Genomic DNA, 24,494 nt, shown 5'->3' with positions numbered 1-24,494 from the left:
ATATCACCCTAAAAAAAAGGTCATGTCTACACTGCAGAGGGACCAGAGAAAAGTGTAAGCTCAGCCAACTAACATCTGCAGAGACTGGCTGAGCTACAGCCAAGCCATTTTCAGACTGACACCACTGTGGGAGCCAATCTAGTCTCTTCTACAGGAGAGATGCCCCGTTACAGATATATGGGAAATGTCTGCACAATAAAGCTTCATTGCTCCATGAGAAAGTTTTCCTGAAAAAACGCAACACATGTGTTTAAACTGCACTGACTATGAGACACTGCTAGCTTCTGTTCTGCTGGGAGATGCACAGCAATCTACCCATCAAGAAAAGTAAATTCATATTAGATATGAAAAAGATTCACCAAAGCTGAGTTACCATTGCCCAGGATACACACATACTGCTGAAGACTATAAATTCTTCTTTGCTAACACAAGGGGAGCTGCCTAGAAAAGACACATAAGTACTTGGGCACAGCAGACATGCATCTGCTGAGGAATTAAGCATTCATCTTCTTGCAACCTATTTCCGATAGTTAAATTACATTTGTGTATTTTTGTCTACTACCAAACAAGCAATTTCAAACTGAAATACACACCCTTGTCTGTAATTACACCACCTAAAATGAAAATTAAAAGGAAGTAGAAACATACACAAAAATACTCAGTAGGTGTTAAATGTTGCAACAAATATTCTGGCCTTTAGGCAGACCTTATATCTGCCCTTTTATAAACCTACAACCGCACTTAGCTTCTGGGTCGCACCTTCTAAATCTCAATGAGCATTCAGTCAGACACAACTTCCTACCACCAGCAGCTCCCGCCGGTATGACAAACACTATTGCATCAGTGAGACAGCACCAAGAGCTACGCTGACAGAGTCATAGTGTTTGAAGGACTGGCTCTTTATTGCACAGGGGGGCTGCATCTTTAACGACATATGAATGGCATGGCTCCTCTTATGATGACTCTTATCACCAAAATGCCTGTAACACTGCACAAAAGACTTATTTGTTGCTTTCATTAAGCAAAGAAAAACATGGTACTCACTAACGCCTTGCTATCTACACCACCAGACACCCAATGCAGTTACTCATTGCAACCCGCCAGTCAGTATCAGAACAATCCACTGTATCAGAACAACCATCCGAATTTGGGTTCCTTCCTTACAGATCTGACATTGCACACCTCTGCCGTGTCAAGAATCCGGCAAAAAATCACTCTTTTGCACACCGAAAAACACAATTTATCTTTTCTAAATTAGGATCAAAGGAAAGAAACCCAAACAAGTTTTGTGTCCATCCTGTGTCCCTCAGTGGCACACAGGCAGCGGGAGAGCCTACCAAGGACCAGATTGCTGCCTCCTCCTCCCCAAGGCCTGTTTTCTTGAAGACTGTTTTCTAATGATCCATCATGAACTCTTGCTTCTTAAAAATTACTTTACAGAACTACTCCAGTAATACTTAGAAGCTGCTGTTCTAAACAAGTCCGGATCGCTTCCTATTGCCATGTAGCTCACCATCCACTTCAACTAAACCCTCAACAGTGCAGCGCCATGGTTTCAACACAGATTACTCCCGATGCCGAGGTCACACCCGGCCGATGGTCCCATCGGACAGGTGCAGTCACACGCCGGGTGACCGCGGCCACTTCCAAAGCGAGTGGGTGAGCTCCGCTCGCTGTCCAGCTGTTCGCTGGACACGTCCCATCGCTGAAACGCACGCACAGATCACAGGACCCCGTTCCACCACTGCAATCCATTAACAAGTCACAGGACCCCGACGAAAACGCTGGAGACTTCGAGTTTAAATTTCCTGCCGAGGGGACTCAACGCTGCTCCGAAAGGCCGCGGAGCAGACCTAAACCACGTATTTAGCCCGGTATTATTTTAACGTGTTTAGCCTCGCAGTATTTAAAGCCCAGTACTGGACGGCGGCGAGGGGAGAGCGGGAGCCCACCTCCCGTTTCCCGACCGATGCCAGAAGCTCCTGGAGACGCCGCCGCTGGACACGACCCGCCGCCAGCCCTTGCCGGGGGCCCCGCGGAGGGATGCGGGCACCGCTCGGCCCCCGGGCGGCGGGGCCATCCTGCGGTTCCCGCACGGCCGGGGGGCTGCGCGGACAGCGGGGACAGCGGCAGGGCCAGGGGGCAGCTGGTGGCGCGGCGCAGGCGGCGGCGGGATGGCCGCGCCGCTCAGCTCCGGCGGCCCGCTCCCGTCCCCGGCTCTCGCTCCCGCCTCTCGCTCCCGCCTCCCACTCCCGCCCCACTCCGCCGGCGCACACACCTGCCCGGCGCCCCCCCCCGCCCCGCGTTGTCAGTCGCACCCACCTACCCCACTGGCCGCCGCCGCCGCCGCGGGTCCGGCGCGCCCCGCCGCCGCCCCCGCGCCGGCAGCGGCACGGCACGGAACGGCACCCCCCCTTCCGCCGCCCCTTACGCGGGCTCGGCGAGGAAGGAGGTGGAGCGGCCGCGGGGAGGAACCAGGAAGTGAACGGCGGCGGCGGGAGGCAGAGCACACCCTGCCCTGCCCTGCCCTGCCCTGGCCGACCCACGGGCGGGCACCGGCACCGGGCGCCGCTGGGGCGCGCTTGTGCCATGGGCGCGTCTCGGGCGTGAGGGTTTTGTGAGGGAAAAAGCCCTACCACTTTTTTGTTTTTACAGGGGACCAGATGGTTCTGCCTCACTGCGCACCGCTGAGCCCCCAGCCAGGTTCAGGGTGGTTTCGGTTTGCAGGTATCCAAAATCCTTCAGCACCCAAGAAGGAGTGAGTGCAGTGGAAGGCAGTGAGGATGACTGGGGGACTGGACCATGTCTCTGAGGAAGGGCTGAGGGAATTGAGCCTGTTTGGCCTCGAGAAGAATCACAGAATCATAGAATTAGCCAGGTTGGAAAGGACCTCTGAGATCATTAAGTCCAACCCTTGATCCACTACCACCATGGTTACGAGACCCTGGCACTAAGTGCCACATTCAGTCTCATCTTAAAAACCTCCAGGGACTAAGAATCCACCACTTCCCTGGGCAGCCCATTCCAGTGCCTGATTACCCCATCTGTAAAGAATTTCTCCCTAATATCCAACCTAAACCTCCCCTGGCAAAGCTTAAGACCCTCCCCTCTTGTCTTACTGATAGCTGCCTGGGAGAAGAGACCAACCCCCACCTGGCTTCAACCTCCTTTCAGGGAGTTGTAGAGAGTGACGAGGTCTCCCCCGAGCCTCCTCTTTTCCAGGCTGAACAACCCCAGCTCCCTCAGCCTCTCCTCATAGGACTTGTGTTCAAGTCCCTTCACCAGCATCGTTGCTCTTCTCTGGACCTGCTCCAGCACCTCAATATCCTTCCTGAACTGAGGGGCCCAGAACTGAACACAGTACTCAACGTGTGGCCCCACCAGGGCTGAGTACAGGGGCAGAATCACTTCCCTGGACCTGTCGGCCACACTGTTCCTGATACAGGCCAGGATGCCATTGGCCTTCTTGGGCACCTGGGCACACTGCTGGCTGAGACAACTGAGAGGGGACCTCATTAATTTGTGTAAATACCTAAAGGAAGGGTGCCAAGAAGATGGAGCCAGGCTCTTCTTGGTAGTACCAAGCAATAGGATGAGAGGCAATGGGCACAAACTGATGCATAGAAGTTCCCTCGGAATATGAGGAAAAACTTCTTTACTGTGGGAGTGACTGTGCACTGGAACAGGTTGTCAGAGAGGTTGTTGATCTCCCTCATTGGAGATATTCAAGAACCATCCTGTGCCATGTGTTCCTTGCTTAAGCAGGAAGGTTGAACCAGATGATGCACAGTGGTCCCTTCCAACCTTACCCATTCTATGATTCTGTGACAGAGCATGCTGCTGCAGGTGTCATGTTTGGAGCGTGAGCAGGGGTTGAGTTTGCTTGACACTCTGCACGTTCAGTGGCTGCTTTCAGTATTTGTGGCCTCACCAGGCATTAATCACATAGTGTGAATCTTCACATTCCAGGGGGTTCTCTCAGGCTGGCTTTTATTTTAGCCAACTCATGTCATTCATTTACTATAATGAGGCTAGAGGAAAAGACATTGCTTTGCCTTTGTTAAAAAAAAATAAACAAAACAACAATACAAAACCAAGAAACTAGTGGCATTCTTTTTTGTCTGGTAGCCTTCACTACAGCCTTGAGTTGGAATTTGAATGCTCTCAGAAATAAATGCTCTTTAGAGCAAGAGGATGCCTTCTGCCCTCCCTAAAAAACGAGCCAAACCTGGGCTCTTCCAGCCTTTGGAAAAATGCTGTCTGCATGTGAACAAGATTTGCTAGCTGAGTCTCTGGATTATGCAAGAATTTGACTAACATTAGGTAGAGTCCAGGCTGGGATGGCAGAGGGGGAAAAAAACTAACAAGTAATTTTTTCCTTGCAGTTAGGACTGTGAGCGGCTGTGGGCTAAGCCATGAGATAGGCAGAACTAGGAGTCAGAATGTCATCTCCCTGGGCTCTCAGTGGAAATCATTGTGTGTGTCTGCATTAACAGTGTGTTTCAGATCAGGAATTCACATTTACAAGGGAATTTCTAACATCTTACTTCTTGTTTGTTTCACACTGAGGAATGTGAGGCCACAAGTATCACACTATGGGTCAATCACAGGGTCCATCTGTGCTGGACAGCAGCACTGGCAGATGCTATTTAGAGAGAACATAACAAACCAGGTCCCTTTCACGCATGGTCACTGCCTTTGTCTGGCACTCTCCTGGCCCAGGAAGGGGGTCTGGCCCTGCTCACATCCCCAGGGTGAGCAGGGAGGACAAGCTACCCAAGCCTCAGCTCCCAGCTCTGCCAAGCTCCACCACTGGCTCTCCCCACTGAGAAACAGTAAGCAATCCCCATGCAACAACCCTAGTGTGCAGAAACTCGACTCCTTTTGGATGCATGTAAGCCATGGGAAGCGCCCCAGAAATGCATCTGCTCTGCTTTGACTGTTAACAGATATGCAGCCTGCCAATGGAACCTGATCAGAGCTAACCCAAGCTAAAATCTCCAAAACATCCCTTGCTCTTGAGGTTTGTTTCTACTGCATCATTCCGCCTGCTCAAGTAGGCACAGCCAGGAATGCTCTGTACACTTGATTGAACAGGGAGTTGTGGAGAGCTGGATAGACTGTGGCAGTGTGATGTGTAGTACTTGGGAGCCATGGGTCATTCTCATCCAAGCAAACATCAGCATGAAGTCACATAGCAACCTGTAAAATACTCTCAAAATTATACACAGGAGCTGTGCAAAAAGGTGTAAAACTTACACTAATGACTGTTATGAAGCTTTCAATTAAGGCTGTCCAAAAAACCTCAACCCTTCATTACTGTTTTAATATATAATGTGAGTTTTTAATTACATTTCCCACACCACTTTCCCAGGGATATCTAGCACAGGACCAACAGCACTCTCCTAACCGAGAGCATCTGATTTCTTCCCTGCTCCTGCACCAACCTTCCCTGCACACCACACCTTGCTCGGACCCTTCCGAGGTGAAAACTCTACCAGGAAAATGAGGAAATGCGAAATTTATCAGTACGCTATACCTTCCGGAACACTTGGGCATTTCCACAGCTTCCTTCAGGAGCTTTTGGCAGAGGGCAGCGGGGAGGCGCTGCCTGTTTGCTTTAACATGAGGGTTCGCTTTCTTGGAGGGGACGAGGAGCAATGGCCATAAACTAAAACACAAGTTTCACATCAACATGAGGAAGAACTTCTTTCCATTGAGAGTGGCAGAGCACTCGAACAGGCTGACCAGGGAGGTCGCGGAGACATTCCAAACCCACCTGGACGCGTCCCCGTGTCACCTGCTCGAGGTGACCCTGCCTTGGCACGGGGGTTGGACTGGGTGATCTCCAGAGGTCCCTTCCAACCCAATGCGAGGTGCCGGTGCCGCTGCCGGTGCCGGCTGGGCGGGCGAGCGGGACAGCAGCTGTGGACAGCCGGCAGCTTTCCCGACGCGGACGGGCGGAAGGAAGGAAGGGAAGCAGGGAGGCAGGAGGGGCACTGCGCAGCTGCGGTCCGGAGGCGGCGGCAGGAATGGCGTCCGTGGTGCTGAGCGAGGCGGAGAAGCTCTACATCGTGCACGGCGTGCAGGTACCGGAGCGGGAGGGGGCGAGTTACAGGGTAGGCTGGGGAGGAGGGAGGCAGGGAGCCCTCCATCGTGGTGTCTGGACGCGAATCTCTGGGGTAGTAATCGTCGGAGCACGCTGAGCATCAGAACGGGAAGCTGGCTGAGAGCAGAACGTGGATTTGTTTTCTTTCACTTCTGTCCCACTTTACCTCTCTTTCTTTGCTCTTTCCACATCTTCCCTGGCTCTTTCTCAAGTTTTTGCCGTTTCATAGAGTTTTAGCCTGCCACGTAGCAAAGGAACGTGAGTGGACAAAGGAGGAAGAGTGAAGGATGTGGGGGGAGAAACGCCGGTGAAACAAGGACTGTATTTTTACCGAATTTTGCTGAAAAACAACCTATTTCTGTGGAGGCGAGTGTATAGTATCAGAGGATGCACAATACCCGTTTTTGAAATACAGATGAAAACATTTGGGAGGCCAGTGGGTTTTTTTTCCTGCATGGTCCTAATTACTGCTATAAAAGTACAGAACTTGCGCATCCCAGGAAAGGCCTGATGTAGTCTTAAGTAAAAGCCCGTGATGAAACCATGAGCTGATGCTTTCATGTTGGTTTTACTGCTGTGTTTGGTATAGGAGAAGGAAAGTTTCAAGTCACAGATATATATATATCTATAGATATAGATAGATATAGATATATAGATATATTATTTTTTAAAAGTTTTCACTACTGATTCCCTTAAGCACAATATATTGATGTCATACTTAGGAGGATCTTCGTGTGGATGGTCGTGGCTGTGAAGACTACAGATGTGCAGAAGTAGAAACAGATGTTGTATCAAACACAAGCGGATCTGCAAGAGTAAAGCTGGTAGGTAAATTTCTTAGGGACCGTGTGCCTCGCTAATGAAGTTTCTAGTTTATATGACTGGTTTTAAGATAAGCTGAGGTTATTTGTGTGTGTGCATAGCAGTAACTGAAACTATGTTTAAGGAAATAATTATAGCATATATAATGCTTTTTGGCTGGCTTAACTATTATCACGATGATGAAAAAAAATTAAGCAGGGCTGGATTTACCATGAAGTACCTGGACAGCCTTTAGTTTGAGTTGATCTAACATTTAATCTCAAAAACTGCAATCACTATTGTGCCTAATCCCTGGGAAAAAATAATTCTGCTACTTCAGAGTGAAGTGAAATTACTTTTGGCATGTGCAGTATTATAGTGGTTCTGCAGTAAGAGATGTTTCCAGAACCAAAATGACAGAAGTAGTCCTGGATATTAAGTGTCTTTTTAACCTAGAGAAAGCTAATATGTATGGTAATTATTTGAAGAATCTTCTTAAGCTTAATATTGTCCTTCTAAAGCCTTTCCTTCTTTAAAAAATTTAATGTTATTTTAAGTTCACTCTGATAGAACAATCAGATAACTGAAAGGTAGAAATGTCAGCTTACTGTAGACATTTAAATTAAACAAGTAGTTCTGTAACTATAATTTCAGTTGTGTGATGTGTTTCTGTTTTAACAGGGAGACACTGATGTCTTGGTAGGCATAAAAGCTGAAATGGGGACACCAAAGTTAGAGAAACCCGATGAAGGATACCTGGAATTCTTTGTTGACTGGTTAGTATGTCAGAAAAGAATGAAATAGATCTAATATTTGGAATAAATGACTAATCAGATCTTGCCATTCTTCAGAAGTTTATACCTTCATTCCACTAACCTCCGGTAAGAGTCTGAGTAAGAGAAGAAAGTTATTTTACTGTTCCTATAGCAGTGAATGTTCAGAAACTTTATGCTGATTTTGCCGACCCAAAATAAGCAAATCAATAGGATTTAAAGAATGAAAGCAATCCCAAACTGCATAACATCACTGCAGCTGGGAAAGAGTAATGGTCCAATGACACATGCATTTAACATGACTTCATGACTACAATGTCAGCTGTTGCTTTTACAGTGACAGAGAAAATCTCTTTCAAAAAAAGTAAGTATTCCAGAAGAAAAGAATTGACTGTTCTTTAACTGTACTTAAAGGTTTGCTTGCTTTGTCTGATAAAGCAGTGGAAAAAGTTTGAAGTGTGTTTTGTTCAAATTCGTTTGTTTAAAAAAAAGAAAATCTCCAGTGTGAACGTCAGATGCAAAAGCTAATTAGAAAATTTAGTTATGCATTTATCAGAGAATCTGTGCTTCATTAACTAAAATGGTATTTGTTTTAATCATGTTCCTTGCTTTTTGCTACAAGTGCACTATTGTTTATCCTTACAGTCTTCATACTGCTCGAATTATGAAGGAAGCTAGAAGAAAACTGAGAACTCTTTACTTTCGGGTTGCTCTGAGATAGCATAGTGACATCTCAATGTTATTCTAGACTGTCTGTGGTCTGCGACTACGGTATCCATGTCATGCAGACTTCCTAAAACTCTCCTTTATGAAGTAATGTGTTTTGGGAACCTCTCATCAGAGCCTTGGCACTGTCAAGTTAGCTGTTTTGCATGTGACATTTCTTTTTATTTTTATTATAAACCAAAAATGTTGCTACTCTGACATTAAACCAATATACCATTGGTAAGCTAAGGTATGAGAGCTACTAAGTAAATGTATATCTGGTGATCTTGCTAACCTAACTGGCTGTATCTGCCTTAACATTTGTGTGTCACATTATATGGCCTTATCTAAGACTGCCTCTGTACCTCATGTGCTAGTTAACTGTGGAAACCTTGTGCATTGTAGAGGAAAGGACTCACCTGCGAATTAGTAGTTTGTCTACAATTACTATTCAAAAAATATGAGGTGGGAAGATGATCTTGGATGTGGTCCTGCTATTACAGGGGATCTGAGCCTGACTGCTTTATGAAACGCATGCTTGAAATATCCTAAACAGTACATGGAGGTTTTTTTCCAATGGTTTCTATATGAAGAAAGTCCAGTGGCAGCAGGAATGTTTTCATACTTAAACAAGTGGGCTGTGCACATGTGGCAATTCTGTGACACTTCTTGCATATGTAAATAAATGTTAGAAAAACTTCAGTTCATTAGGTTAACGTTAGGTTGTATTTTCTAACTGCTAATCTCTGCTTCATAAGATGGGAGATGTGCAGCAATATTGTGCAAGATGGATTTTGTCAGTTCTAGAAATAGGGAATTGTTAATTTCTGTGACAACACAGACCAAAAGCCTAAACTTTAGAGAAGTGTATTAACTTCTCACATGCTTGTGAACAGAGAAAGTGTCCTCTAGCCTCCAGAAAGATCCAAGACAAAATGTGAAGTGGAGGCAGCTTGTTCTCTGTAAAGGGAAATGAGCTGCTGTCAGTACTCTGATGCTTTTGCAGGCTGCCACTGGGTGGTAGTAACTGCACATAGTCCGATACCCTGCATCTCCCGGTGAAGTTCTTCTGTGTTCTACTTGGCTTTTATGTTGTTGAAACTAATAATAAAAACTCAGAGTGCAGTGATTACTATCTTAAATTGCTTATTTCCCGAAATTTTCATAGTTTCCTTTCCTGATTAAAATAATCACTTGCTGGATTAGATATATATTTCTCTGCCCCAGAATTCTGTTTCTCTTTTTTCTGCTCCGAGTCCTTTACCTAAAATCTGAGAAGCACATTTGGTCACATTTTGAGATAGACTTTAATGCGCGTCTCTGGAAGGGATGATATTTTGGGCACTGATTTGTGAGCCTGGAAATTAATTACCACAGATCAAGTCCATGTCCTCTGTGATATCCGTACTGCCCATCATCACTGGAGAGGACATTCATCCTGGCCATTGATGTTGAAGACTGCTGTCTGCTTTTCTGACATTTGAGTTTTGGGACTGTTCTGAGTTACCGTTTTCAAACTGTAAGAAATAACAACAAAAAGAAAAGCAGACATCTGAATTCCTTGAATGCATTTGATTCTGTTTGTGGAATTAGTAATATATCTGTTGAAGTGTTTCCACCTGTAGATTACAGTATATTAATGGCCTGAGCAACAGGTGTAAAGTGCTTAACTACTGTGAGAGAAAGGTTTTTCTGCTAACAGCAAGAGTTTTGAAATTGAGCAGAAATCTGTGGCAGAAGCATCATTGTGCTTTAGGAGGAATCTTGATTGTTAGACAATGTAACACTAAAATGATCTTGATAGTCTTGAAATTTACATTTTGTTTGGGAGTAAAAATTCTGTGCCACTGCTAGTTTCTTTCTGTGCTCCATAAACCAAGTTTTTTTGCATTTTCTCTTTCTAGTGTGTTAGACAACCCCTTTTCAATTTTTGCCCAGTATATTACTGTAATAATCTGTAGACATTAGGTGGCAGTATCTACCATATAGTTATTATAATAGTACCCTGCTAACCTTACTTCTTTATTTTACTTTGATTGCAAGGAACTGAAGTGTTAAAATAATAATGGAATTAAGATGCAGTGAAACATGATATTCCAGTTGAGTGTTATGTTCTTACTACTCACCGTCAAAGAAAGTGTCCACTTACAATCAAAAAATACAACATTTGATAAAACTTTGTATTTAGAAATAATAATGAGGCATAGATTGAAGTTTGTATAATTCTTTTCAGCTTATCATAGGGATCATAATGCTTGCATAACTATGCTTCAAACAGAAAGGTTTAAACAGAATGATCTAGTTAACTTGCATAAAAGCTGCTTCCATGGATAAGGGCTTGTTTAATACAACCCGAAGACCTGACTCAGCACTGAGTTATACTCAGATATGATCTTATTGTATAAAATTGGTGTCTGATATTAATGTGACCATGAATAGTATTGTGTGTCATATTTGCACTGCTTATTTGTGTGGCAAATGTAGTTTGGAAGCCTAGGTCAGTGCTTCACTGGCAGTAATGCTTTGCCTTGTTTTTTAAGCATGTATAGTGCTGTCTATTTATAATGGCAGCAGATAACTTCTATAAAATCCAGTAGCTCTTCCTTGTATTCTGAGTTTTCATAAACCGCAAAACAAGTTGGGAGAATTAGGTAATTCTTGTAGGTAAGAGTAACAGTAGGTAATTATATATAAGCTTATAGGTTCTGCAGTATTGTTAATACAGTTCACTTGATGATTTAAGTCATGCCTTGATAATGTGACTCTTTAGTTGTGTTTTTTTTTTAAGGTGAAGGGATTATATTCCAAGACTTAGTTTTCTGCTGTATTTTTGTACTCCTGGTGTGCCTGTTAGAAGAGCTGAAGTTTTGCATCATCATATAAACACAGAACATGCAGGAGAAATTGGCACTGGGAAGTACCCATCCAGGAAAATACAAGGCTTTACTATTACAGATTTGGAACATACCGAAACTGCTTCTATGGAGCCACTTTCTTTCCTGTATTCTGCAATAAGAAATTAATTTGGGAGAGGTGTGACTGATTTATTTTAAAACAACATTTTTAATGCTGCTACGGATCCCCTGCTTGAGAATACTCTTCTCTCTATAAACCAGAGGTTGGGTTCAGAATCTTTGTTCACTACTTTGCAGTATATGCATCTCTAGACAATTCTGCTCTATTTTATTGTGCTTTGGAGGAGAGGCATTTTTTGTTTGGTTTGGGGTTTGTTGTTTGGGGTTTTTTTTGATTGGTTGGTTTGGGTCGGTGTGGGGGTTTTTGGTGGGTTTTTTTGTAGGCCTGTTTTCTTTTATTGTTAGAAATTTGTTCTTAGCTGTGTACAAGGCATCAGTACCCAAGGACTTTCTTGTATGACTACTCATAAATAAAGTTAGTTATGTTGGAATCAGGGAAGTGAAGACCAAAGACTTTTGTCAGACCTCCTCTGGAAAATATGTTCTTTAGTTGCAGCTCTCCATAAGCTGCAGTTGCTGAGAATAATGAGCTGCTTTCTGTAAGGGGCTTGATAGCATACAGTACCCTTCAGTGAAGAAATTACCAATTAAGGTCAGGCAGTCATGTTACTTTAAAAGAAATGTGTATTCTACTTGTCATATAATCACATCTTCTTCTTAGCCATCCTCTTAATAATTTAACATTCAACTCTCACCAGACTGTCTTGTTAGCTGTTCTGAACTTAGCACAGATTTCTCTCACTTTTTTGTTTTTCTAAAGGGTTGAGGTGATAGAAGATGACAGTGCTTAAGAAATAATCCCTGAAAGAATTCACCAACTTTAGCATTGCAACTTGGGAACTGAAGATAGTGGTGGAATTTAGTTGGTATCAGTATTTGTAACAAAATGTCGGTATATTATCTGCATCAGGACATTCTCTTACGCAAAATGGAAATACTTTCTTTTCAAATAGGATGCTTATTCTTGTACAAATAAATCCTTAGATATTTTTAATGCTCTATATTTAAGAAATGTTCTTTGGGTATTGGCTGCCACAGAAGTGAAAGTATTTTTTCTTTCTTTATCTAGTTCTTCAAGCGCTACTCCTGAATTGGAAGGCCGGGGAGGAGAAGAACTTGGCACAGATATAGCAAATACACTCTACAGAGTATTTAGCTGCGAGAACAGCATAGACTTGAAATCCCTTTGTATTAATCCCAGAGAGCACTGCTGGGTTCTCTATGTCGATGTATTGGTAAGTCAGGAAATGAAAACTAAGATTCAAGATTTAAGGCGGAGACTGACTTAGCATAACCTTGTGTATTTTCTTATAAAAAAAAGCTTCTCATAATGTGATATAATGTTTCACAAAACGAATGGCCATTTTCTTGGGAATCTGTCTGTAATAGTTAATCACTGTTTGCAGCTTGCTCTTTTCCTACTCTTCTTGTTGCTGATGCTCCACTGCAGAGCTAATAAAACACTGAATGCTCCAAATCTGTCTCAGATGAAAATCAGTGATCTTATACTAGCAAGGAGGTTGCCACTAAAGAAGGCTAAACTTTTCTCCCAGGCTATTTGCAACAGCAAATGTATTGTTCTGTTGAATGTAAATTAGTATTACGTATGTTAGCCCTAAGGTAACTGTCCATTCTGACTGCTTCTTTGCACTATTATCAGTACTAATTCAGTAAAATAGAAACTTTTCTGGCAAAAGCTACATTTGGCCTAGGCACTTTTTGATGGAAGATGTATACATGTATTGAATGTAGAAGATAAACTGAATATTTGTTCCCATCAAAAAATGGAAACTGAATTTTATGCATACAAATCTCATGCACGTAGCAGCTTGATTTCCAAACTATGCCATTTTTAAACCACTCAGCCACAGGAATTTTAACAGAAGTCTGCAAGTCAGACTCTCCTGAGCATTATTCCCAATTCTTATTGGTCCAAAATTGAGTTTCTCTTTGTCAAATTTGGAAGTGAAAATGTGTTGAGGGACCTTACTCACAGGAATCCATTAGTATGTATTATAAATGATTTGCAAAACGTTAAGCTGTATGACCAGGAAAATTAAATACAGGATTTTGTTAAACAGGAACATTTAGACTAAGACCTAAATAAATGTGAAAATTAGTTCATTAGGTGTTTAAAAAGCAGTGCCATTAGCCTAATTACTTAGTAGATATGGTACATACTGCGACAGTCTGCGTACAGAGCGACTGAGTGTGTGCCACTGCTGAGGGCTTTAACAGCCCAAGTCACCAGCTTATTGGAGCTTGGCATAGTTTAATAGAGAATGAAGTGTTAGTTCTGAGAAATCACACTGGGGAATTTAGTTACTGGGTAATTACAAGCAGAGGTACAGAATATTAAATGCTGTGCTTATTTAAGCAATGTACTGCTTAACATTGCATAAACACAGCATAAACAAAGACTTGCATAAAGGTGACTAGTGCAGAACTGGTTCTGTATAGCTTCTGCATGAGATATAATTGGTTATTGTTTGATTCTTCCTGGACAGATTTTTTGGTTGTCCACAACTACAGAGGAAAACAGCCTTGGTATTTTCATGCTACTGGCTGTATCAGAATTATGAACATCAGGACCTGTGTTATGTGAGGAATTTTACATTTAGCTTTTTTACAATGCCAGTAAACAATCTGTTGTAGGTTCATAATTACGACTGAACTTGATGAGTCTTTTTAATGTTATATTCTGCAATGATTTTTTGTGTGAGCCATTGAAGAGATGCTGGTACATTTAGAAGAAGACACCGTTAACATTAGTCTCTTATTCTGTTGCCTACCTCACCCCCATTCTTTTTCCACCTCAGGTGTCTGTATTTTCACACTTTTGAGGTCATTGTAATATTTCCTTTTCTAAATGGAAGATGTGTATCACATGTGTTAGTGTACAGTTAATGTTGATGCTTGATACCTACAGATTTTGCTGAAGCTGCTCCTGCTGAATCGTTCCTGTAGAATCTTACTTTAATAGTACATGGTGGGAGTATAATACTTGGGCTAGTATAAGGTGCAAGTCATATTATTCAGTGTTTGAGGGAGACAGATTCTAACTATAATAACAATGCTCATAGAGAGTGTTTTGGGTGGTATTTTCCTTCAGAGTTCCTGGAAATTGTTTATGTTGGTGTTTGTGTTGCGCAAAGCTAGAGGGAAAATAAGCCTTAAGTCTGTCATAAGCCTGAAAATACTGGTACTTTGTGGTCAGATGGGAGGGTACTTGTTTGGAAGTGTCTTGTTCTGAAAGACAAAACCCCCCAAAAAATTTTATGAACCTGGAAGTTTCACGCTATGCAGTTTAGCCATGTGCACTTTGACTGAAGCATATTTGACATATGCAACCTCAAAAGAGAAAATGGTGTGTTTTGCAAAGTTGTGCAGCTTATCAATTAAAAACATCTCTCAAATATTTTCTAGTGGTCAGTGTACTTGAGACTTGCTATAATTGTGTACAGTCAGACTGGAAAGAAAATAATTTCAATCATACACAACACAAAGAAGCAGAAATATGGCCATATTGAGATATGTGACAAAGGTCAAGAATATGTACCTTGACCTTTCAAAATAGATGCATTCTTTCTTAATAATGTAAGGCATTCCACTTCCAAATAGTAATTCGTGAATGTGGAGAACAATATCACAAAACTGTAAGCTTGTTCTCACTCTCTCTCTGTTTCCCTTGATTTATTTCTCTTTCTAAGCCATTGATGTCAGAAATAAGATTTTGGCATTTTTGAGTGTGTTTTTGATATATGTATAGCCTTCTCCACATAATTTGGCCCAGCAGTCTGCCATGCTGAGCAAGGAAAATCAAAGTGAGCAATCTCTTATCATTCCCTACTCAGTAGATAGTGTGTTGGGGGAAAGGGGTGCAGTAGGTTCTGTTGAAATTTTAGCAGTTCACTCCTGAGCACCTCTCAGGATTTCTTCATGTTTTCTATTCCTCCCAAGTTTGAGAACAAAAAAAAAAGTTAGGAATCTGTCCTTTTGGAAGAAAAGCTTCTTTGAATAAGGCAAGGTCTACAACATTTTATCTATTTTTGCCAATAACTTTTTTATTTGTACATCAGTTAATTAAAAGCAGTCCTTTCTAAAGAATCCTTTGCTTCCCATAACTCACAGTTGTGCAGACTTTCTTATTTCTATAATTAAATAAATAAATAAACAGCAGGGGATATCGCAGTACAAGGTGCTTCAGCTGAGAAAAGTGTTCAGTTCTGTGTGGAGGAATTCTGGCATCATGCTTGTTACAGGTTGTGTTCCTAGCCTGTAGGCACCACTGTAGTACAGATAAGGTTTTAGAATAGCAGCCTGAGCACAAGCCTAGCAACAGTGCAGACATATCCCATTATTGTGTTTTAATAACAAAGACATTGTGGGGCTTATTGTGTTATCCAGTAAAATCCAATAATGACTGAAAGTGGCAGGTTAACCTCTCTGTATCCAGCAGCTGTTTGCGAAGAAATAATCTAATCACCTTTGTATTTAGCTTTCTATTCCAACTTTTTGTCATTCTTTTTACGCTATTCAGTCTGTCTTCATAAAGAAACTGTCTTTACAGAATATCTGATTTATGATTTAGTCCCAGTGCAGGAGTTTATCTCATTTTTAAATAGATTTTGAAGAACAATCAATGCAATCAGTGTTGCAAAACTTGTTTTGCTCTCATCATACAGCAGAGATTGATGTTATGGAGAAGCAACCATATGTTCTTGCCGAAGTAGTTTCAAATGCTTACTCTGTGTGTGTGCCTTTGTGTGTGTGTGCTCTCACAGAACAGTACTAGCAGCTGAGAGCGGAGCTTGTCAGAGAACTAACAATAAGCTGTGGAGTTGTCTGGCAGCCTATAGAAGGTATTGTGGTTTTGGGAGCCCTGCCTTTTTGCCTAGTATGCCGTGCTGCTGTTCTCTTTGACTGTTGTTCTCCTGATCTTCATGGGAAGAAGCTAAGCTAGACTCCTCTTCACTTGTTTGATAACACTGATGTTTGAATTAGACTTTGACATCAGGATTTCCTTGGATCATTTTCAGCTACAAGACAAACCTGATGATGACTCTTTTCCTTAAGAAGAATAAATCATAGTGTGCCTTCATAACTATAACTTCTGTAACTACCTTTTCATACTGTGTTCTCAGTGACAGTTTGCATTGCTTCTTTAAAAGCAATTCTCCCAGTTGGTTTTGTCCAGTTGATATTTTAAAAAGGCTCCTCTTTGAAATAAAGTATAAAAAATTGACTGGTTTGATTTAATATTAAAGAATGAATGTGATGGGTTTATAAAGAGAATTCTGGTCATAGTCTAGTTCAGAGCCTTAGCACAAGAAGATTAAGAACAGAGGTGATTTCATTTCAGGTTCTATTATTAAATTTTATCATTAATTTTATTACGGAGTATATTAACTCTTCTATTTTGCATGTATAATACAGTTAGCCAAAATCTTAATTTCCTATCTGTTTCTTTTCATGGATGGGCTTTAAAGACAACTTTGTTTTTTAAAAACCTGTTCTGGTTATTAATTTTCCTCCTTTTCAAGTAGGTTTAAATAAAATAAAGACTTCATTTAAAGGCACTAGTCCAATTTTCTTTTAAAGAGATTCTTCTTTTCCTCCTCAGTTATTGGAATGTGGTGGGAACATCTTTGATGCAATCTCTATCGCAGTGAAGGCAGCTCTCTTTAACACAAGGTAAAGCACAAATCTCATTTCATGTGAGTGAAAGTGGCATGGGAAATGGAAGAGAAGTACTCTCTGTGAGCAAAGCATTTTTAATGCTTAGTTATTTAAATAAGAAATACCCAAAGCAGCTTGCCTTCAGATACAAGGCAGTCCGTTTTCATGCAAGTCGTATGAACTAATATTTAGTTCAGTTTCTAATAATCAAGTGTCATATTGCATTGTGATTGTATGCACAGTCAGGTTCACAGTATAACTTCTGTTCTGTAGCCCAATCCAGAAAAAATTGTTTGACCGTGAGATTTTGTTGCAGGTAGTTGGAGGACTTTGTGTTGATGCCTTGTGGGTTTGAAGAAGTACTTACTGATATGTGATGCTCTTGATTAAGAAGCCCTCTGTCAATGTGACTAGTGATTTATAACTAGCCTTGATGTTTCTCTTCTGATTTCGTTCTCATTAATTTTTAGTCTAGAGTTCTTTTTAAAACTAAGAAGAAAATAGTGGTAGTGAGAAATTGTGGGGAGGGGGAAACAATGTGTCTTTAAAAGAACTTTGACCCATGCATTTTAATTCAAAGAATGGAAAAACAAAATCTAGTAGAATGAATGATGGAAATTCTCTGTGTGGTTTTTAATGGTATGTTTTGCTTGTATTTTTTCTATTGTTTTTATCTTCTTTATCTGTAGGTGGAAGGCAGTACAGAGTTTTGTAGCACCCTTGAGAAAAAAAGCTAGTGAATGGCTTTGCCAAAAAACTTAGGTGGCAACAATAGCGGGAAGAGGTGCAAAAGTTAGACTCTTATAAGCATAAATGTTTTAAAAGTGGATTTCAAATTGTTCTTCAGCATTAAATTAGAGATCTGCTAAAGCCACTAGTGTAGTTCTGGCTTATTTGTCAGGGAATCAATGCACTAGATCTGGAAAAGTATGTGCAAAAAGAAGAGGAAAATACGTTTTTGAAGACAGGCAGTATATCAGGTTATAAACACTTTAAAAGGGGATGAGGGAAGAATCCATTTGAGACTAGAACTTGTATATATTGCTGAGAAATTTCCCATGTTAATCAAATTCTCAACAGTAACTTTTAACAGTAGATTGTTTTTATAATATTAAGAAATACTGTCACAAATATAATGGCTCGCAAAGGAGTTGGCAGTACTCTAAAGGGAAGAAGTGCTGTGTTTCTGCCTGGATGCAAAAGTTGTATAGTTAAAACAGTTACTACCACGTAAGTTGTTTTGCAGATGCAAGGCACATACTTTATTTATAAGATAACTGGGTCTTTTTTCTTATTTTAACCAGAATAAACAGAGACGATCATATAAAAAGTAATGAATTAAATAAGCAAGTAGAAGAAAATGTTGCTTTGGGAACATGGGCAACATGGAGGGTGTAATTATTCTAATGATTCTGCTTTATTTTGATTTTTCTGACAACTTGTGTCCTTTATATAATCTGTAATCTATGGAAAACATCCAGAGTCCTGTTAAAGTTGGGTATTGTATCAAAATGTGGTACAATATGACATAATGGAGAACCTGTTGATTTTTTACCTGTGAAAACCTTGTCTTACTGAGTTGAGCCATACATCTAATCTCATAAAAGATCAGAAAGTCAAGAGGTGAAATTCAAAGTGAAAACCTGTTGTCCTCCTTCGCTATTCCTCTCACTTTCTCTTGGTAGCTACTAAGTTTTCTTTGGATCGACCCAAGGCTGTTTAAGAGTAGCTTCCCATTCTCCATAAAATCTTATTGTCCAAACAAGACAAGATGTCAGTTTGAAAATTGCTTCAGATTAAGTGTTCTGAACTTTGCTTGACATGTGTCCCTCTTTAAGTCTTACTTGCTTTTCATACTTTGTTTACAACCAGGTTTTTGTTAGAACTGTTTCCAGATCTTTGCCAGCCTTGACTGCAGCCTTGAAACAAAGAGCAGAGAGCTCAAGCTGCTGTTTTTCTTGGAAGCTACAAAATTTTAGATATTCAGATAGGCATTTGAAAACTTCAACTTCATCTTCAAAATCTTGCTCTGAGCATTTCTATAATAGCTATGGACACATTTTTCTTTAGAGCTAAGTAAATCCAAAATCATAATTTAAGGAATTTTAGGCAAGACTGGCAGGATTTAAATCCTTTGAATGCCTGACGTGATTCATTATATCCCCTTCAGGCATGGAACAATGACAATATGACTGTTTTAGGGGGAACATTTACTCCTTGCAAGTTTGTATTGTTCATCATGTTCTAAAAACTATATCAAGATCATGTGCAAAAGATAGCAGGCCTCAAACTTACTTCTTACCCCTGTCTCCAAGGTGTTTAAGGATGGATTTATTCATGATGGAAGTAGATATTGCAAAATATGCAATATTAGCTACTGTGTCAGGACATTAAACTTGGTTCTGTGAAATGTGTCTACTTGCCACAGAGACTGCAGAAACTAGGCAAGTTACAAAAACTAAAGAGTTTATAACACAACAGCTTTGCCAATATCGAGGTTTTTTGCTGAACAGCATGGTAGAGGCAGAACTGATGCCTGCTTGCAAGGGTGGAACTGGTTTTGCAGTTGTGAAATCTGGGTCTGCAGCACATAGGAAAGAGCGTTGTTTGTTCCTTGACTGAGTCTTGCTGTACAGATTTCTGCCCTGATTAGTTACAGGAATCAAAATAGAAAAATGAAAGTTGCAAAGTAAACATGCTAATTCTTAAGACAAATATTCACAAGCTGGGAGAGGAAATCTCCAGTGTTCTGGAAATGCTTTTGCTACATTCACTTTTCCTAGTTTTTGTGTCCATATACCCCCTTTTTTATGCAACTATGATTCTTGTGTCTGATCTTTTTGCCTTTGCAATTGTTCTAATTTACACCTCTTTCATCCGTGCTTGGCCAAAAAAGCTCCTTGCAGGCGTTTTTCAGGTATTAATTCTGGAAACTTTTTCTTGCAGACCAAACATTGCTCTGGTTTCATGGCTATTTTAGAATGGAATTAAAAATTGCTTAATCTCACAGATTTTCCTGAAATCTTTCTTTGTTTTTTAACACTGCTTTGGCACATAAACCTCTTGACTAGGCTGTTTTCCAGTGTTGTCCTTGTCCTGCGTAGCTTGAGGATCAGTCACCTTGTGACTTTATTCCATCAATTTTTAATGGAATATTTTAAACTTGAAAATAGGCTTTGAGGCATTTCTAATGGGTTGGAAAAGCATTTGGAGTTTTGTTTCAGGAAAAAGTACACTTCACAATTGTTCTGCTTACTCAAAGTCTTAGTTTTGGCTTGGTCCAGGCCACTGTGCTTGTAGGGAATTTGTTGTCACTGGAGCAGGGTTAGCTGCTGTGAAGTACTCGCCACTAGGACTTTTAGCCACAAATAACTAACATACTCTTCCAGGGAACAATAAAAAGTCACTTTGTATTGGTGGGGGAAATGTTCATTAAATCAGTCCCTATCTCCTCCTCCTTCAAAAGAAGAGGTTTCTTACAGACGGCATAAAAGAATGTAACCTCCAGAGTCTAGTTATGAGCACAGTGCTACTGTAAAAGTACTAATATAAAACCAGATTGTGGTTACTGAAGTTAGCTGTCAGGGGACGTCTTGAAATATTTTGTTTTCAAGTGCAAATGTGTGGAAAAGAAAAAAAAAAGTAATATGGGAGCTGTGTGGGGGTTTTACTGGCCAGTAATGCGAAGTCTGTCAGTCAGTACTCCATCCTAACAGGCACCTGGATAAATGAGGGTATATAAGATGCTGATGTTCTTGGCAGCTTGAGGTACCATCTTCTACTAAATTGTTTTAAATTATTTTATTCATTATGCTAAGAAAAGTGCCTAAAGTCATGCCATGAAATTCCCATTAAATGTCTATCACAAATACAATATATTTGCCACTGATAAGGAGCCTGTCTTAGTTCATTTGTGAGAGAGTTCATCATTCGCTACTGAGAAGAAAGCGTTTCTTGGATTTCTGCCTGGGTTTTTATTCCTGCCCTGTCCTTATATTTTATATATCCCTTGTATATCTGTCCTTAGAACAGTAGAGTCTTCTGGCTTCTTAAAGAATGAGAATATCCTGCCAATCTTCCCATCTTGCTAAAGAGAAAGGATTTTACTGATGTTGTCTTTCTCTTTACCCCAAGTCTTCCTTAATTAGTGTTGCTCTTTCCTGAAGGGCTTTACTACTTGTATTTGCTACTGATGTCACAGCTTTGCCAAGCAATGTAATTACTCTAATTCTGTCAACTTTACTGTTGTTTGCAAAGTTGAGAGCCACTGTACGAAAGGATTCAGTCTTGGTAATTTCTCTCCTATACATCCAGCAGAAGTACAAAGAATTGTTCAGAACTGATTTGTGCAAATTCCAAAAGAATCTCTCCCCATATAATAGTGTAAAAAACAACTCAGATTCTAATGGTTCGAATGATGTAAATATGATGATCTCATCCTAAATGTCTTCGAACTTACAATGTTTTCTTCCTAGTCTTGGGGAGTGAGTTGTTAATACTTTGATCACATTCTGGACTTTTTTTCTAAACATTTTGCCTCATTTAGAAGAAAAAGCACTTCATGGAGTTGTGACTGTATAGCAGCTTTATTTGTTATCTGTTCTGGCAATGATTTTGCACATTTTGTTTCCACAGAATACCCAAAGTGCGTGTTCTGGAGGATGAAGAAGGCACCAAAGAGATTGAGCTGTCTGATGACCCTTATGATTGTATTCGACTTAATGTAGAGGAAGTGCCCTGTATTGTCACGCTAAGCAAAGTAAGCATGACAAATTTCTGACCCTCTACCTAGAAACTTCAGTTTCTATTAGTTTCACCTGCCAGTTATTATTTCCCTAGAGATAAAAATTGTGTTACAGAAATGGTCAGTGTCCACTATGTAGATATTTGTTTGTCTTTTGCCTCCTAATTAAGAAGAACTTCTATTGAATAAGGGGGTTTTTTGCATCTCTGACTTGTAGGTTTCTATTTGATGTGCTCTTAAAATGCATCTTCTTGCATTCAGAGGAATTGTTTACTGGTTTTTATCTGCTCCTTGCTTAACATCTGTAGCAGCAGATACTTCAGTGTGTTAGAACAAGTGGCCATTGTTGTGAGGTGCAAAAGTTGTGGCATCTGCCTGGAATTACATGATGAGTATTTGTTGCTGGGGACAGAACTCCATTTTCAGGGGTGCAGTACTGTGCCTTCCCTTTCAAACAGGTTTTCCATATATAGCACACAGCCAACACAGTTGATTTTATGGATGCTGCAAGTTCCATTGCAAGTGGTAGTGATTTGCTTAGTTACCTGAAAGTTTATGTGGCATTTCTTTTCAGCAAGTTGCATAAATAGCAGAGGCCATTGCTGAAGTGAGGGCTCACCTGAGTCTCGGGATGTGTAATTTTCACCTAGAGGGTAGCAAAGTCCATGCTTGGAGTTGAGGGGGGAAAGAGGAATAGGGAGTTTCATACAGATTAAAGGATGGTAGAGAGGAAAACAGTATGAAATAGTGACATGTTTATCTCACCTCTGTTGTGTAACGTACACAATTTGGGGTCAGAGGCTGTTTAAATACCATGCTATCAAGTCAGTCTCAGACCACTTAAAAAGGCCACATGATATTAGGATGGGAGACTGAGGTAACTAACAAAGCTGCCACTCACAGGTTAACTTCTTAATGGAAGCCCTTAGAAAACTGCGAACTGATACATCATTTTGTCACTAACAGATTGGATATAGGCATGTGGTGGATGCTACCCTTCAGGAAGAAGCCTGTTCTTTGGCAAGCCTGCTTATTTCTGTGACCAGTAAAGGTGCCCTCACTTCTATGAAGAAAGTGGGGAAAGGTAGCCTGGATCCTGAGAGTATTTTTGAAATGATGGAGGTAAGGAGTTTTGAGCAGTTGACTGTCTTGGATGATACTGGATGAATTGGAACTTGGGTATATGGAAAGCTGCAGTAAGGACTTTTATAGCAGAAATCTTGGAGCTTTGATTAGGTGCACAAGGGACTTTGTAAAGGTCACAGTTTCTTTGAAACAAATTCTAATGTGAATGGATGTTATCTAAAACTTCTAGATGCCTGAAATGCATGATACTCACATATGTTTCAGGCAAGTACTTCACAGCTGTAAGACAGTAAAGCTTATGCTGATAAACTTTGAGAGTATTTTTAAAGAACATGTTCCCTTTTTGATAGTTTCTCTTAAAAACTGAAATAGCAAAACTCCTAATATGGTAAAGTCCCTATAAACGTAGAGAAGGTGTTTTTGAATTGCTAGTGCACGGTGTTCTCTTCTAGCACAACTCATTTGTTTTATTATAAGCTTACTCTTCTCTTTTTACTGTTGTTTTTCTTTGGTTCTTTATTGGGTTTCTGATCTGCCCTTACTTCATAAAAATACTAGTATCTGGATATTGTCCACATCCATGTAAGAATTCCATTTTAAACCTTTCTTCAGGCTCTTCTTAAGTGTTCTGCAGTGTAAATTCTCATGCCTGAGTTTGGCCTTGAGCGTGAGACAGAAATGGGTTTTGAGCTTGGAAGTCAGAATGAAAATTAGATACTTCAAACTGACTCTGTTTCCAAGAGATACAGGACTAATTTCAGCCCAGCTGTAGTGAGGAATGCGGAAGTTGGAGCCAAGTTTGACAACAGTTGGTCTCAAGTGGGAATTACATGCTTGAGTATATATGGCACTTGACTGTGTCAATATAGAGTGCTAATTTTGGTGGTACCAGTGGGGATTTCATTTGTGTTCAGAGATGTCACTTTCTCCCTTATCTGGATAGAGAGGTTTTATCTCTAACTTGGCATCCTAAAGAAACCTAACTTCCTGTGGGCATCTGATGTGTCTTCCTTGATGGATTTTGTGTCTGATGCTAAGTAAACGTCATAGAAAACGTGATGTTTTGGGTCTAGGGCTGCTGGAGAGGTTGGTGCTTAAGTCAGATACAGGTTCATGAAGAAGCTGACCTTAGTGCAAATTCCCTGCACCGGGCTTTGATGGAGCCTCTGTTTTGATCACCAATTTCACTCTACATTGAGCCCTAAATAGGAAATGAACTTCTGCAGTTCCATTTTATACCCTACCCCCAAAGGCTGTGCCTGGAGTTCTGTAATGCACTTCTAAACACTGGTCAGAGATGCATATGGAAGGTAACTGTGGAAAATCTTCAAACCATCCTATTCTGCGAAGAACATTAGTGAACTTGTCCCTACTTGTTGGTGCAGGAAGTTACAAGCTTAAGCTGATCACTTGTGCCATCTTTCACTTGCTTTGGAAGAAGTCTTCCCTCCTGAATGTTGAAGAGTTTGAAAGAGTGAGAGATAAAGCTGATCAAAAAAACCCCAATATGTTTTCTGGAAAGTCAGGGTTTATCTGTTTGGCCCTGCCCTAAACCAAACAGCCTCATTAGGATACCAAGAAAAACAAAAAGGCCTGGGAATATCCACTGGAAAAGATGCATA

General features: G+C 40.9%; 2 protein-coding genes across 7 annotated transcripts in view; one reads left to right on the top strand and one right to left on the bottom strand.

Annotated features, from left to right (window-relative positions):
* Window positions 1–5,795, bottom strand: part of ZDHHC3 (zinc finger DHHC-type containing 3) — a 37,250-nt gene extending 31,455 nt beyond the window's left edge. For 4 of the 6 annotated variants that reach the window (XM_017837587.1, XM_017837591.1, XM_017837590.1 and 1 more), the window contains exon 1: window positions 2,327–2,374. The gene's annotated coding sequence lies outside the window, so the exon portion shown is untranslated. Of the gene's footprint in view, window positions 1–2,322; window positions 2,375–5,779 lie in introns of those variants that run through there. The other 2 variants (XM_017837589.1, XM_017837588.1) reach the window with 2 other exon arrangements.
* A 166-nt stretch (window positions 5,796–5,961) lies between these two features.
* On the top strand, window positions 5,962–23,150 carry LOC108508640 (exosome complex component RRP42). The gene is made up of 7 exons (XM_017837593.1): window positions 5,962–6,089; window positions 6,832–6,933; window positions 7,592–7,686; window positions 12,433–12,598; window positions 16,987–17,057; window positions 21,678–21,801; window positions 22,753–23,150. The coding sequence occupies exons 1-7, from the start codon at window positions 6,033–6,035 to the stop codon at window positions 22,951–22,953; spliced, it is 816 nt and encodes a 271-aa protein (XP_017693082.1). The 5' UTR covers window positions 5,962–6,032; the 3' UTR covers window positions 22,954–23,150.
* Window positions 23,151–24,494: the final 1,344 nt, after the last annotated feature.

Source organism: Lepidothrix coronata, unplaced genomic scaffold (assembly GCF_001604755.1).
Source record: "Lepidothrix coronata isolate B3197 unplaced genomic scaffold, Lepidothrix_coronata-1.0 Scaffold306, whole genome shotgun sequence".
Taxonomy (NCBI): Eukaryota; Metazoa; Chordata; class Aves; order Passeriformes; family Pipridae; genus Lepidothrix; species Lepidothrix coronata.
This window is presented reverse-complemented; position numbering and strand designations above follow the sequence as displayed.

Coding starts and splice junctions, on each gene's coding strand:
- LOC108508640 (XM_017837593.1), top strand. CDS start 6,033: ATGGCGTCCGTGGTGCTGAGCGAGGCGGAGAAGCTCTACATCGTGCAC. Junction 6,934..7,591: donor GATCTGCAAGAGTAAAGCTG/GTAGGTAAATTT, acceptor CTGTTTTAACAG/GGAGACACTGATGTCTTGGT. Junction 21,802..22,752: donor GTATTGTCACGCTAAGCAAA/GTAAGCATGACA, acceptor TGTCACTAACAG/ATTGGATATAGGCATGTGGT.